The sequence below is a fragment of the Benincasa hispida genome, chromosome 3 (assembly GCF_009727055.1).
Source record: "Benincasa hispida cultivar B227 chromosome 3, ASM972705v1, whole genome shotgun sequence".
NCBI lineage: Eukaryota > Viridiplantae > Streptophyta > Magnoliopsida > Cucurbitales > Cucurbitaceae > Benincasa > Benincasa hispida.
The window spans coordinates 5,350,576-5,365,421 of record NC_052351.1 but is presented as its reverse complement, the minus strand read 5'-3'; the positions used below and the strand labels follow the sequence as shown (position 1 = coordinate 5,365,421).

The 14,846-nt window shown below is 35.6% G+C and overlaps 2 protein-coding genes across 2 annotated transcripts; one reads left to right on the top strand and one right to left on the bottom strand.

Annotated features, from left to right (window-relative positions):
• The first annotated feature begins 744 nt into the window (after nt 1–744).
• LOC120072787 (urease accessory protein D) lies at nt 745–3,973 on the top strand. Its single transcript, XM_039025282.1, has 8 exons — nt 745–919; nt 1,006–1,071; nt 1,181–1,255; nt 1,328–1,372; nt 1,500–1,733; nt 2,912–2,994; nt 3,102–3,273; nt 3,446–3,973. The coding sequence occupies exons 1-8, from the start codon at nt 818–820 to the stop codon at nt 3,557–3,559; spliced, it is 891 nt and encodes a 296-aa protein (XP_038881210.1). The 5' UTR covers nt 745–817; the 3' UTR covers nt 3,560–3,973.
• Nucleotides 3,974–4,309: 336 nt separating this feature from the next.
• LOC120073716 (UDP-N-acetylglucosamine diphosphorylase 2-like) lies at nt 4,310–14,618 on the bottom strand. The gene is made up of 15 exons (XM_039026518.1): nt 14,145–14,618; nt 13,747–13,801; nt 13,512–13,663; nt 12,065–12,104; nt 11,057–11,149; nt 10,751–10,863; nt 10,594–10,668; nt 9,870–9,909; nt 9,699–9,781; nt 9,525–9,602; nt 8,870–9,013; nt 7,034–7,101; nt 5,064–5,178; nt 4,795–4,951; nt 4,310–4,616 (listed from the first exon to the last, which is right to left on the bottom strand). Exons 1-15 carry the CDS (start codon nt 14,343–14,345, stop codon nt 4,519–4,521), a joined length of 1,512 nt encoding a protein of 503 aa, XP_038882446.1. The 5' UTR covers nt 14,346–14,618; the 3' UTR covers nt 4,310–4,518.
• Nucleotides 14,619–14,846: the final 228 nt, after the last annotated feature.

The window sequence follows — 14,846 nt, the reverse complement described above, 5'->3', positions numbered from 1 at the left end:
TTCCACACGCGCCCCCTCTCTACCCGGTACCCTCCCCCTACCCGGTCTAATACCCGGCCGGGCCGAGATCGGGCGCCACCTACTCCTACCCGATTTGCCCCCTTTCCCCTCGTCCTTTCCTCTCTTTCCCGCCCACACTCGGTTGAAATACACATATAGCCTGGCCGGTCTACCACCGGGCACAATCTTCCCCTCTTCCCCAAATCTATCCCAAAGCAATCTCAAACTTGCCCACCCGATCACATACCCGGTCACAATGGTATGAAGCCGGTCCGAATAAGACCAATTTTCGAAAATGCATTTTATGCTCAAACTTGTTCAGAAAATGTCAAACATAATGTTTTTAGGGGAAAAAAATAACATTCAACATAGATCTAACATAAATTTTAAATATGCACACAATAACACCTAACATAAACTAACACATTGAGTGAAAAAATGAAAATCTATACCTTAGTTGAAAAACCCCAGATGATCTTTCATGAAAAGGAGAATGACAAGTAAATGTAGAATGAGAAAAGTGAAATGGAGTGAGATTGAGGACTTTTGAAATGGAGAAGAGTGAAAATGAAAAAAAAAAAAAAAAAAGGATTTAGAGGGTTTGAGTGAGTTTTGAAATGTGAAGGGTATATTAAGATAATTTTCATTCATTTTCAAAATTGTGGAGGTAAAAAAAACATATTTTTTAAAATGATCTAAAAGTCAAAATCTAAACTTGAAAAATGATATTTTTGTCAATTACCCAACAAAACTCTTCTTCGCACTTGTAAATTGTAAAGCAAATTCCTGTTTGATTTGCTAGACATTTCCACAGAGCATGGAAATCGACGGTGCGGTGGTGGTCGAGAAAGTTGCAGGAAAATCCGCCGTCACCAGATGCTTTTCTAAGTACCCCCTCAAATTCATCATTCCCAGAAAGGTCCCTCTCCTTTTATTCTAATCAATTTCTTCTCCCTTGTTACCTAATTATATTGATTGAATCCCTTGTAATGGTTCTTCCGTTAGGTTGGTCCCTCCAAAACGGATGCTATTTGGATTTACAGCCTCAATTATGGCGGTGGCATTGTCTCTGTACGCTCTCTTTATCGTCTTTTACTCTTAATAACATTTCTCCTTTTCAATTTATTTTCGAGATTTTCTCTCTGCTTGTTCTTATTTGGGGCAAGTTTTTCCGAGGCAGGGAGATTCAATTTCGTACGAATTGACCGTTAAAAATGGTTCCACTGCAGTCCTAACCACTCAGGCTTCTACTAAGGTGATGAATCCTCAGATAATTTGCACTTCCTGCCCATTTTGTTTCTAATTTTGCAATTTTATGCTGCTTTAGGTATACAAGTCCAAGGGAGAAGTGTGCTCTGAACAATTATTCGAGGTAACGAAACGAACATTGTTGATAATCTACCTTAACATTAAGTGCTAGTTTGCTACATGCATGTTTCTTTATATGTCTCTATAAATGTCTGTGAGTTTTCATGTAGTTTAGCGTTCAACTGCAGTAGGCAAGGATTGGTAGTGATGCCCTTTTGGCTGTACTTCCAGATCCGGTTACATGCTTCGCCACCGCAAGGTATGCACAGAAACAAGTCTTTCGAGTTGATTCAGGCTCTAGTTTGGTTCTTGTTGATTGGTTTACAAGTGGGCGCCATGGAAGGGGAGAAATTTGGGAATTTGATCTTTTCAAGAGTAGTAATCAAATATTTCTAGAAGACGGCCATCCATTATTTTTTGATACGGTAAGGTTAAAAGTGCCTTCATTGTTTCCTTCTGTACTCTATATAATTGCTTAAGAATGTGGCATCCTATGAAACACGTATACGGGTATGAGACAAAAATACGACACAACACGGACACAACGACACATCATTTCTTAAAAATTTAAGAAAGAAATTAGTTTGATATATTTTACCCTAAAAAATTTATTATTATTATCATATATGTCTTTTTAATCTACTTAACAAGTGCTCTATGTATATCTAACACATATGTGGCACTTATAAGTGTTCGACACGTCACCAACAAGTGTCGGAGTGTCCAAGTATTTGACACGTGTCAGATACGGACATGCTAACCACACTAGAGTATCTGGAACTTAGCTTTTAGGCATGGATTCTACGAGTGTCTCTATTGTTTATTTTCTCTGGATTTCCACTTGGCAGATGTGTCTTTTATTTACAATCCAAATCCGAGTGTTAACAGATACATGCAATGCGATCAAATTACTAACTGCATTGTATCATATACTTCATCTTGATATGGCACTCACTAGTCACTCTCAATTTTTCATATTATGTATTTTGTTTAGAAGTTTCGTTATCTTTTCAAAGAAAATTTGGGGTAAACAAAGGCTTCTCAGAATCTCAAGTATATCTCTGTATTGGGAATTTTCCTTCCTTTCACTTTACCATTGGTTTAAGTTTAGTTCTTATTACTGAGACAGAGGGTCATGGGATTGCTCATCTTTCACCAGGCCATTAGTTTTGTTTTAAACAGATGTACTGTAAATTTACATAACAACGAAAAATTAGGCATGAAAAGGGCCATTTTTTTCAAAACTCCCTTGTGACGATATATCTAATGGCAATATCATTGGTGCGAAGCCACTTCCGAAAATTAAACATTGTTTTCACTGCATACTTCTATAGTGAGAGATCATGAATCCTAATCTAGAACTGTACATAAGCTGTGGTGCAACCCATCCCTTTCTTACTCTGTTGCCATCCTTGCCTCATATAGACTGGTTAAGATGGAAGGCGTTTGTTCATTTGTTCATGAGAAGTCTTTTGTATTAACATTATGTGGTGGAGTATAATTTTGTCCTCCGATCCTAGATACAGTTTCTTTCAAAATCTGCCCAAATATGATTTATTTGTCTGGTGACCTCTTTTTCTGAAATCATATATTCTTATTGCAGGTTCTTCTAGAGCGAGGAAGCACCAACTCTATAATAGAACGCATGCATGGATATCAAGTCATTGCAATGGTTGTAATTTTGGGGTACACATTTGAGCATCTATGAATAGTTTCATTTCATTGACACCAGTTGTATATGGATCAGGAAATTTGTGTTCTAATTTACATTATTGTTGATGGTGGCACTACAGGCCAAAGGTCAAGAACATTCGAGACCAAGTTCGAGAAAACGTGAAAAAGATTATGAGTGAACAATTACACTCTCCTTTCACTTCTGCCCATGGCGCACAAATGAAAATGAACTCTGATCATTTGTCGACCAAACCTCGAATCATGGCTTCTTCCAGCGTTTTTGGCCCCATGGTTAGTTAAATAAGGCATTCACAATCTGTTGGTTAAATGAAAAAAAAAAAAATGTACAGGTAGTAAATTTTGTTACAGGTTATAGTAAATTTTAGTACGACCTCCAAATTTATTAGAATCTAGTAACTGTTAGGTGAAGTAAGAATTCTAAATGCTTACTTCTTACATGTAGGGAATTGGCACCGTTGTTAGAATAGCTGCCATGGAAACTGAAACGGTCTACAGGTTCCTTCAGCAACAGTTAGCTTCAATGGAGACACTTCTTGGAGTGCCACCTTATAAATGAGAAGCATACCAAAACTTTTGGGCTTAAGCATTCAAGGTGAGATCGTGGTTGCTGAGTTGATTTGAGTCATTAGCTGTGAATATTCCAAGTGTTTTACTGATCTTTGAACACGAGTCATTTCCTTGTGATGGAGCAATAATAACTAATAAGTGGAATATTGTATGTGGAACTTAACATCAATAAAAGTGAAGAACACAAGCCCAGGGTAGGCAGCTGTCTTGTGGAATTGGAGCCTATGAAAGCTATAGATTAGTGTTGTTTTGGTGCTTCCAATCCGTGCAACGGTGGAATATTGTTTAGAGTCTATGAAAGTTGTAGTCTGGTCTGGTTTTACATTATGTGTAAAACTTTAGAAATGACGTTTTGTATGGTGCAAATTGTTAGAAATGGAAAACTTCAAGCTTTTAGAAACAATCTTAAATTGAAAATAAATAAAATAATCAGACCAGCCTTAAGCAGTTCAACATTCAGGTTAGCCTTCGAAAACAATAATCGATGATCATTAGTCAGACGACAGTGAAGGAGAAAGACCTTTACTTGAGACGATTTAAATTCTATTTTTCAACAGAAAACCATAACAATTTTGAAAGCTAATAGATTTTGCATCTTGTGTAACGAAAGTCATCAGTCAATTTGAAGCGTGGAATTGAGTTACTGTTCGTTTCCAATGACTAAAATATGGGTGTTAATTATGTAAATTGTCCAAATAAATTTATATAGTTTAAGCTAAATCGATAGTAATCAGAAGAATGGTAGCTAAAACCCACACAAATTTTAGATGGTCTTTAGGAAATATAATATTAACATAGCCGAAGAAGTACTTATTGGATGTCACAAAAGCATTAAATAATGCACACTATATCTCACAAATATACGAAAAATGAACCTCATTTTCAATGCTAACTCTAAAATAATAAAGCCGATGACTCACAAATAAAATTTGGAAAGGTTGACTCGAACTAGAAAGAAATTTCACAAGGTGCATGGAATGTCCTTCCACGGCATATCGCTTCTAGATTTTCTCCGGCATACGAGCAAAGTGGTGATACTTCCACGCCTAGGTTTCAGCATCAAACATATATCATATCAGAACTAAGATGTTTGGTTATCAAAATACTTTCAGCTTGGCTCACTGAAGTCCTATTTTCTATGTACTCTAAATCAATTGCTTTTAAATGTTCAAGATAAGATAATGTATGAAGATTATCCATAATTCAAAGTATGGATAAATATACCAGTTGCATATAAGGGAACTGAATGTGTTAGGAATCCACCAGCTGCAACCACCCAGCGAGCATGGAGTCGGAGAACAAGAAGCCTAGCACTATCTGGAGTGTCAAAATTTGACCCGTTGGCATTTTTCACGGGTGCAAACTCTTCTTCTCGTAAGATCTAGTTAAAGATGACAAAAATGAACCTCAGTAGTCTCAAGTATGGTGATAAGAACCTTCCTAAAACAGTTCAAAAGAATGTACATAAGAGAGGAAACAAGAGATGCTTTCACCTCAAATAGTGCAGTAGAAGGAGCATAGGGAAATGCATCGAATATGAACTGCTCCATTTTTAGTCCCATCGTCTGCCCGTGAATGGAAGGAATTTTTTTCTCCGCCAGATGGTAGCTACAAAAAAGAAGAAAATGAGCAAGCTCTTTATGATACATACGAACTGTAGAATCGATGTTAAAACTAGTAGATGGCCTGACGTTGTAGGCCACATAAGAACACACATTGTAAGACCAGCAACTTTCAGAAACTGTGGGATACTAAATACTAACATTGCATCATCTATCAAGCCCTTAACACGGTTATTTATCAAGCAATACCAGGGTATTGAAGATAAATTGTAAACTGGATGGCTCCTAAGCTAATTGCTAAGCCTCTATTTGATAACTATTTCGTTTTTTGTTTTTGGTTTTTGAAAATTAAGCCTATATCATTTCATTTTCTTACCATAGTTGGTATCGATATTAAGTAGGAGAGTTGTATTCTTAGTCAAATTTCAAAAATAAAAACAATTTTTTAAAAACTACTCTTTTAGTTTTCCAATTTTGACTTGGTTTTTGAAAATATGGTTAAAATAGAGATATCAAAGCAAGAAACTTAGAGGTGGACAAGGTATTTATAAGCTTAATTTTTAAAAACCAACAACAAAAAATAAAATGGTTACCAAACGGGACCCAAACTAATCAGATTCTTCCTCCTTGGATATTAGAAGGAATGACTGAAACTACTTACAATTCTGGGAAAGTGAGACAATGTTGGAGGCATAAATAATCCCCTTCATAACAAAATAAGAAAGTTTTCTTATTATTTTGTGTTTGGTCTTCTAGAAGACTAAAAAAAAAAAAAAAAAAAAAAAAAAAAAAAAAAAAAAAAAAAAAAAAAACAACGAAAACGAAAACAAAAACAAATCAGAAACTCAGAAGAGAAGTCTTTGGAAACCTTTTTATTTTGCATAAATGAGAGTCTGTAGAACCGATACACAAATGATCAAGGTCATCTGTGAGTGTATGTGCATTTAAATAATTGTGGTTGTGCAAGTTTATGTGCCTCAACTAATTCCATGGTATAACCAGTTAACCACCTGTACATCTGATGACAAGAAACTTGAAGAATATTTGGCATCCTACGTAGGTTGCCATTATAATTTGAACCCATTATCTCTCAGAAGCATTTGGGTTTACACTGTGTCTCGTCCCTTTAACTATTGGCCCAACCCATGATAGTTAAACGTTCTAGGGATCGTTTAAACTAACAAAGGTTTGCAACACACATATGTATATAGATATCAACCCATTAGGCACATAAAATCTCACGATCAGGAAATTGGTGTAATTCCAAATCCATGGTTTGCAACACACAAATGTATCGATGTTTTATGATAGGAACGAACCCAAGAATTTCAAGTTACATACTTTTGCATAAAAACTAGAATTTATGTGCCTAATCGAGAAAAATTAACAAGAGATAAATCTTCAAATTTATTTGAAAAGCTAGGTTTAAGTGGCTGAATATTTAGTTAACAAAAATGTGAATACAGTAAAGTAGAACCACAAGAATAACAAATAAGTCCGAGCCTGAGTTCAGTATATAATTAACTCCATACTAGATTTAAGAAGCTTTTTCATATTAAAAGATAACTAATGTCCAATGTACACCACGTCTGAAACAGAAATATTTCACACATTCTACAATAATTGTAGATCCTTGTTCATTTTCGGATTACTTCAACCTTAGCAATCAAAACTAGAATAGAGTACTATTCAATAATCTAACCGTAATCATTCATTGAGCATTTAATTAGTTCCTAAAATGAAGAATAGTTAAAAACAATAGCAAGGACTATAACATGTTCTAACTAGATTATCATAACCACAAGGATAGAGAATCATCAAATGGACAATTGGAACCTTCCTCTGTTCAATTATAAAATTGGGGGGGGGAGGGAGAGAGAGAGAGAGAGTGTGCTACTAACATGCTGTCCTTTTCAAGACCATTTGCCACTTGGTTTAGAAAATCCAATGTAAACATGTGTAAGCACACCTGAACATGTAAGAAAATTTAAACATATTTAAATTTCATATTGTTAATATTTCAAGTTTCAAAGCATGATAAGTTAGTAGTATTGAGTGCAATTCTCAAAGAGGCTTAAAGATTTTCCTCCATCCAAGGAAAATATAATCTTTGTTACTAAAGAAATTAGTCTATTAAATTTATGAAAGCGTATAACACCTGTTATAAGGAGATAATTTGACATGCCTCCTATTAAGACGTATATAAGAGAAAGGAGCGTGAGGAAGGAGAGTGGGGTAAAGGATGTTACAAATCAGTTAGGAGTGGGTGATGACCGAAAATGTTTACATGTGTTGATTTAAAAATCAGTATAGATGTGGGCAGTTCATTCTTGTTTATAGGGGTATCTTTTTGCTAATCATTTTGTGAGGTTTTCTTGTAGAATAGGGGAATCTCTGGTTGACATTGTGTGGTTGATAAATAAACTCAGTTCTTATCAATTGTTAATTAGAGCAAGACATGATTGAGAATGACGACATGCATGGAAACTCGGATGGAAACTTTAGAAAAAGTTGGGCTGATCTGGGGGTTGTGAAGGAGGAGGTGGAGAAATCTGTGACCTAAATGGCTAATTAAGCCGCCACACACACATATATGAAAAGAATTGCAAGAAATCCACATGCAAAATGGTCTCCTAAGTGGTAGCTAGCATATGACCTAAACGGTTTAGGAAGATATGTATTATTCATGACTTATAGTTTATGCTGGAGGATATTATTTCTTGTATCTCTCCTATATATAGTTCGGAAATATGGTTATATTCAGCCACCATGCACATACTAAGAAATCAGTTCCAACAGCTGCTAGCACTCCTTGATTCACTTCTTAGAAGATTCAAAATTTCCTTCTGTTTCAATGCTTATGGTGGTCGAAAACTCGAACATCTTTCTTTTTCTCTTGTTTCATCTTTTCACTCACTTTTGGAAATAAGCGCAGAAACCTTTCATCACCGAGGGACTAGTTAAATCTTTTAGTTATAAGAATGTTATTCCCCTAAAATGTTTAATCATCCTCACTGACCTCCCCATCATCCATTCATTTGTACGTTAATATTTGAGAAGGAACTTCTCTGATTATAATATTTACTCCATATCCTCTGAGCATAGGAGTTAGTGTTAGATAATTCATGATATAATATTAAATTTACCTTCATCCAAAAGTTTAAACTTTTAGGTCAATCAGTGATTTAAAATGGTACCATTGCAGTGTGGTCCAAGAGGTCTTGTGTTCAAGCCCCTGCAACGTTATTTCCTTCCCGACTAAAATTGATTTCCACTTGTTGGACCTTTTTCATATTTCAAGCCCACAAGTGAAGGAGGGTGCTAGATGATATAATATTAAATTTACCTTGACCCATCAGCTAAAGCTTTTGGGTCAATTGATGATTTAAGAGTTCATAAATTAAGTGGATGTTTTTTTTTTTTCTTCCTGCATTTCAGGAGCAAACTGCTGGGGTGTCTAGGGCGTGTGCAAACTGAAATCAAAACATAATGCATAATATCAAGGATTGAAGACGAAATTTGACTAAATGCAGTATACAAGCAGGCAACCACTTAGGTGTTAAAAAGTTGACTTCATGAATAAATTTTGAGAGTAAAGAGATATTGAATAATTAATTTTCATCCACGCAAAGACAACCTCAAAACCTGCATTTGTAAATAATTGGGCTTGATACCAAAAAATTAGATACATTGAAAGTACTATTTCAGCAAAAGAAAAGGGGTGAAAGAAACATTACATTACTCCAACAGAAACGAAGGCGTCCTGTTACTTGATTGATGGCAGAAGCCAGTGACGGATCCAATTCACTGTACTCAACCACAGTGAGTGGTCCCCCTTTACCTCGTCGGACAAATACGCCAACCTTCTCTTGGGGATATGCCTGAAACCATATGAATTAAAATAAATAATAATACGATCTACTCCTTGAAAAAGTGCATGAGGGCCACCGAAGGTCGGAGAATGTTAAAGAATCTATCTCATTTGGTGGGCATTCATTGGGATTGATGCCAGAGACGTTATAAACTGGACGTGATAATTTTTCACAAGCATTCACCAAAAACTAGATCATATTTTATGTTAGGTTGTTCACTTGAGACCACATCATTTTCTTTGATATCCTTGAGTTTCCAAACTCGCTAAGGTGCACCTTTTACATAGCAAGAAGAAAAGTTCTAATCTCTACATGTAATCTACTTCCAGAAACCAAGTACCCTCATCAGAGTAAAACAATATCTAAAAAGAGATTGAAGCTGACATTATTTATTAGAGACCGACAACTGCATATAGATTTTAATTTAGACAAGAGGCTTCTTAGAGCAAAAATTATAATCAAAGAAAATTAAGACAATTAATCTCCTCCCATATGCATAACAAACAATAAGATTAATTACCTTACGAACAACTTTGGCTGCTGCAGATACACCTTTATCAATGAAATAACCCAAGAATGTTGGATCAGCCACGCGAACCTATAATCAAGATGCAAATTTTTGAAAGATATCAATAATTTTGCAAAAATCCCTTATCCAGCCAGCACAAAGAAAATTCCGGATAAGGCAACTCACTAATGCATTGTCTACTCCATAGCAGTCTATATATTTAATCCCTCTTGCTGACATATCTTCTAATAACTGTGAGGATCTTAAAGCTGATCAACAAACAACAGTCCACATAAGAGGGTGAAAATAGAGTGAGAAGTAGCCAACAACTTGAGAGTGTTAGTTTGACCAGCTTACCTGCATATACCCCTCCATTCCCATCTGGAGCCTTAGATACCTAGATTTTAAAAATTAAAGCGTGATACAGAGATGGAGTTCAATAACATTAAAATCATCATAGCGATAATTATTAGGATCCCAAGGAGATAGCCACCAATTTATCGATATCAATCCAGTATTCATCCACTATATAGTATTGCCCTAAATCCATGACTTCTTGCATTAACACATAGGAACACCAAAGCATTAACACGCAAGTTTAATTAAATGCACTAATGATCACTCACGCCCACTAATGCCACAAGTTCCTAAATCCATGACTTCTAACAAATACTTCTCATAAGATTCTCCCTTCCTCTTTAGTTCATCAAATACAAAATAAGAACTATCAATTTGTGAATAGTCCACACCAATGAATATATTTGAAGTCAAAATAGATTTCCTCATCCAATTCTAAAGTTTCAAGTCATGGCATGACATGACTTGTGCAGTAATGGGATTGTAAAAATTCCAGCCTAAATATTTTGAAACGATCTCCGGTGCCACTTCCTTTATTCAAGAAAAATCAGTGTTCACATTCATTCATTTAGTTCCTTTCTCAAAGAATCAAAGATTTTCTAGAAGAGTCACATACATACAGGGACATGTTGGGCGAACGGGGAAAAGTAGAAGGATAGCGTGTGAGATATGGTGTGATAAGTGGAGATTTATCAATTCATGTGGGAAAAAATTGAAGCCATACCCTGTATGGTGTTTCCATCACAAATCTACCATCCTTGGATATACAAGGAATGGTGCCCTGCTGAAAGAAGGTGACCTGCAATCCAGACATGGTGAAGGTGAACGCTAGAGCAAGAAGAGATAAAGAGAAGAATTACAAGCATCTAAAGGATTATAACTTGATTAGCCTCCAAACCGAAATATTTCTGACTTTCAAAAAAATTGCGAGTGGCCTCATCGGTAAATGGACTGGTCATCACATACCAATGAATTGAAGCAGAACTGGTAGAATCTGAGATTAATGATGTATGTCAATAACTATCAATAACATCCATTGTAATCTAAATTCATCTAAAGTCCCCAAATACACGGAATTAAACCCCAAGTCCGTTGTTTTCAAGCAAAAGTTGGTTACAAGCAGGAGGTCCCAACCTTCAGGGACAAAGGGAAAAAAAAGGTAGATACAATGAAAAGTGAAAACTTACTATCGGTAGTGGCTTGAGCAGCTAATCTTTGAACACGCAAAATTCTCTCAGCTTGAAGTTGAAAAAGTGATTTCCCCGATGGAAGTCCAATATCTAACAATAAGTATATTTATTATAATCTCATATTTGTTTATCTAACAATAAAGTATATTAAAAAGAACTCAAAATATTAGAGTGCATCGGTGATATAAATACATAAACAAATAGGAGTATTGAATTTCCTCCTCCATTCAATGTAAAATAAAATGATAAAAAATGAGGATTCAATTATAATGTGTATGAGAGAGGAGAGAGAGATTTAAGTCATTAATCTTCCTTGTATCTCAAATAGTTTGAAAATACTCAGACATCACTGCCATAGAAAACACTACATAGACAAATCTTTTAAGAAACACTTTGTATGTCAGCTGAGGACCAGAGAATATAACTTTCTTTTTGGTTCTTACTGTAATTGCTATCATGGCAATCTTTCCCTTTCATAAGGTGACCTACTACTTCAGATATGCAGCGTATGCTATTTTTAATGTACACCAATTTTTCAACTCTATATTACTAGTTTCAGATATGCTTATGTCATCATTGTACATTTATACTCTCTCAAATTAAACATGTACGGCTGTATCCAGACTGGGAAACAACTTGCTAAGACAAGACTAGATGTATACGACCAGAAGTAAATAGTTGTTGGTGAATTTACAAAAAGGATCAAGGATAATGCAAGACCAAGAAAATCTCAACAAAACATGAACAACCCTATGAACATATTCAGACGTGTCTACTGATTGAATCATAATTCATTGAGCCATCAACTATTGGATTCTAGAATCAAATAACCACTTCAAAACATTATGAAGATTGTTATGAGAATCAGCAGGTAGAAGAAACAACTAATTCAACAAATAAATAAATAGATGAGTAAATCAATTCTACATGTAAATCAATTTAAATGACACCTCCATGGAGAACCCAGTAATTGCTCTACTATTTAGCGAATATGATTGTACTTACTGAAACATCCCTTAGGATCAGAACTGCCCAGCCGAGTTCCCTGCATTTCAATTTCAACAGACGGAAAATAAAATATTAATCGAGCATCCACCCATGAAAAAAATAAACAATCGTAATGCCCTAGATATGAATCAATTGTAAACTAAATAGATAAACAAGAACATATCTAGTTAGGCAGCTTTTTTGGATCCCTTTTCTCAGTAAACCTACAAAATTCATTCTTCTACATTTAGAACCCTCACTTTTGTGAAATTCTTAGTTTCCCATCTGTTCAACTTCAATGAAAATCCACCACTATAAAACATTATTAGGAGTATAGGAGGTCATTCTTAAATTATAGAAATATTTTCCATAAGAGTAAACTAAAGGTTGAAGTCATTGCAAGAACATCTTCTTTTTAAAGGAAATAAGAATAACTGTTCTCATCTTAAAAGAAAAGTTACTAAGAAATCAGATTCTTTAGAACATCTACATTTGACAGAAGAAATTTTTTTCAAGAAAAATGTTGAGCTTAGTTAAGGCTTCATGTATTCTGTGATACTCAGAAGAAACATTAAGGCCTTCAAATTTTTGTATAAATCAGTAAAGAGAGGAATTTCCCTTCTTCCACCAGCTCATAATTTAATGTCATAGAAGAAGAAAAGAGAGAGTAGCGAAAACTTCGATGTATATGCGTCACCTTTCTCATGAAATTGTATGTGTCTAAATTGTACAGAAAATATTTCCAAACTAGATGATATAACCCAGCTGAAAAAGCAAGTATTCATTTGTTCATTTGTGTGACTAATGCAAGTAATAATCTAGTAGCAGTAGTAGTAGTCATAGCAGTGGTAGAAGTCATTGTCACAAAAATTCATGTTGACTATTCAATTCAAGTACCAGCATAGCACGAGATAGGTTACTCAAGCGATGGAATCCTTCTTAGTTTATTCGTCTCTGGCTCTCTGCCATCTTATATCCTTTAATTGGACAATGAAGAAAGTAGTGCCCTAGACTTCATGTTTAAAAAAATTTTAATTTAATTTATAGGTGGTATTTTTTTTCCCTTTTTCTTTTCCATTTTACGCCTTACGTCTAGGAACTAAGCATCTTCCACAAAGGAGCTGCCGCGAGGAGAGTTGTTTCATTGTGATAAGTGTCAAGTGGAAGTCCCAGTTGGCAGACTACTTCTCAACAAATTTTGCATATGGACTTCTCCATAGGGTAATAATAATTATCTAGATCAATCATTTTCTTAAAAAAGAATAACAAGAATTAAAAAGGAGATGGGGAGGGAAGGATCTAACCAAAAAGAGAAGGATCGCTTAAAATGCATAATTAAATTAGATTGATAATGCTTTATAGTGGAGTATAAAGGTCGACACAAAGTAAAGGGAATCAATGCCGAACAATCGAATCAAGTTTTGCCAAAAAGTTAAAAGATGCCAAGGAGAATTGGAGAACTAACCTGACCACCAGATAAAAGCAAAACAGCCAACTTTCCATCTGAGATGGCCTTCAACCCCGTCTTCCACCATCTCTCTCTTTCGTCAAGGGTTCGCTCCTCCAGCGTCGACACGCAACTCTCTGGTACGGGCTCAATTGCAGCCGCAGGTAGCCCTACAATACAAGCGCAATACGATTAAATTTAACAAGAATTGATTGTTTCGATCAGAAAGAGGAGACAAGAGGAAGATACCAACCTTGAGAACGAAGCGAACATCGAATAATTCGATCTACTCTGGAAAGATCCAAACTCTGAAAAAAAGCATCGACAATCATGTAACACTCACGCTTTGCCCATCGGTGATGATTATCTCAAGAAAATAAAATAACTAACTTCCGGCATCATGCAGGATTAGCAACAATCAAAGCCATAAGCCAAATCAGCTTGTTTAGTTGCAGAGAAAGCGAAAAACGATGAGAAATTGAAAATTCAGAAAACTAGAGAAGTCTCACACACTCAGCTCCCTACTAACTGAAATGCATGAAATGCGAATTAAAGCAGTAAGCGATCCATCTGTTCCAGCAACATCCAGTGAAAGAGAAATGAAGGATCGAGCAGGAGGTGAATTGAGAAGGAGAGATAGGGGAAGTATACCTCAATATCCTTGACAAGAAGGTCCCGCTCTTCGTGGGAGAGCTCGTCCCAAAGAGCAAAAACATCCTCCTGGCCGTAATCCTTGAGTCGCTCAAGCAAGGCCTGAGGTGGTTGTTGAAGAAGCAGCTGCTGTGGCGGTTGCTGCTGTGGCGTCAACGGCGCATTGGCGTCGAAACCAACCACTGCCATTGGCTCCGCCATGAAACAGAAAAAGTGAGAGATCTGTTCTGTGTGGGAAATCAAATGTTGAATGATAATTGAGATTTGGAGTGTCGGTGTGCGTTCGGTTTTGAGCTTTTTAGCTTATAGAAGGGAAGGAGAAATAGAACAGTAACGACGAAGACAGGGGAATCACTCGGTGTATAAGCATAAGCAATAACCACCTGCTAGAAGGTTAAATGACCAAAATGACCTCATTCTTCCATTTCTCTTCCTAATTGGGTCTGGTCGCTCAGCTTTCCACTTTCAACTTCAACCAATGCAATATCAAAACGCTTCTTGGCTTCGATTTAAAGCTAATTTGGACTATTTGTATTTTAATAAAGCAATTATTCGGTTGAATAAATTATAAATTTGGTTTAACCTTCATATTCTCATTACTTTCGATAAATCTTAAATTTAATCTCAAATACTAGTTTATTATTGATTTTTCTAAATCTTTTATTATCTATTAGCATTTTTACTTTAAATTTTGAAAATATA

Bases quoted from the DNA above. Each gene is read 5' to 3' on its own strand.
- LOC120072787 (XM_039025282.1), top strand. From the start codon at position 818: ATGGAAATCGACGGTGCGGTGGTGGTCGAGAAAGTTGCAGGAAAATCC. The intron at 1,373-1,499 runs GTAACGAAACGA...CAACTGCAGTAG, and splicing joins GCTCTGAACAATTATTCGAG to GCAAGGATTGGTAGTGATGC. The intron at 3,274-3,445 runs GTTAGTTAAATA...TCTTACATGTAG, and splicing joins CCAGCGTTTTTGGCCCCATG to GGAATTGGCACCGTTGTTAG.
- LOC120073716 (XM_039026518.1), bottom strand. From the start codon at position 14,345: ATGGCGGAGCCAATGGCAGTGGTTGGTTTCGACGCCAATGCGCCGTTG. The intron at 13,664-13,746 runs GTTGGTATCTTC...CTTGTATTGTAG, and splicing joins ATGTTCGCTTCGTTCTCAAG to GGCTACCTGCGGCTGCAATT. The intron at 10,669-10,750 runs GTTATAATCCTT...TCTGGATTGCAG, and splicing joins TCGGTTTGGAGGCTAATCAA to GTCACCTTCTTTCAGCAGGG.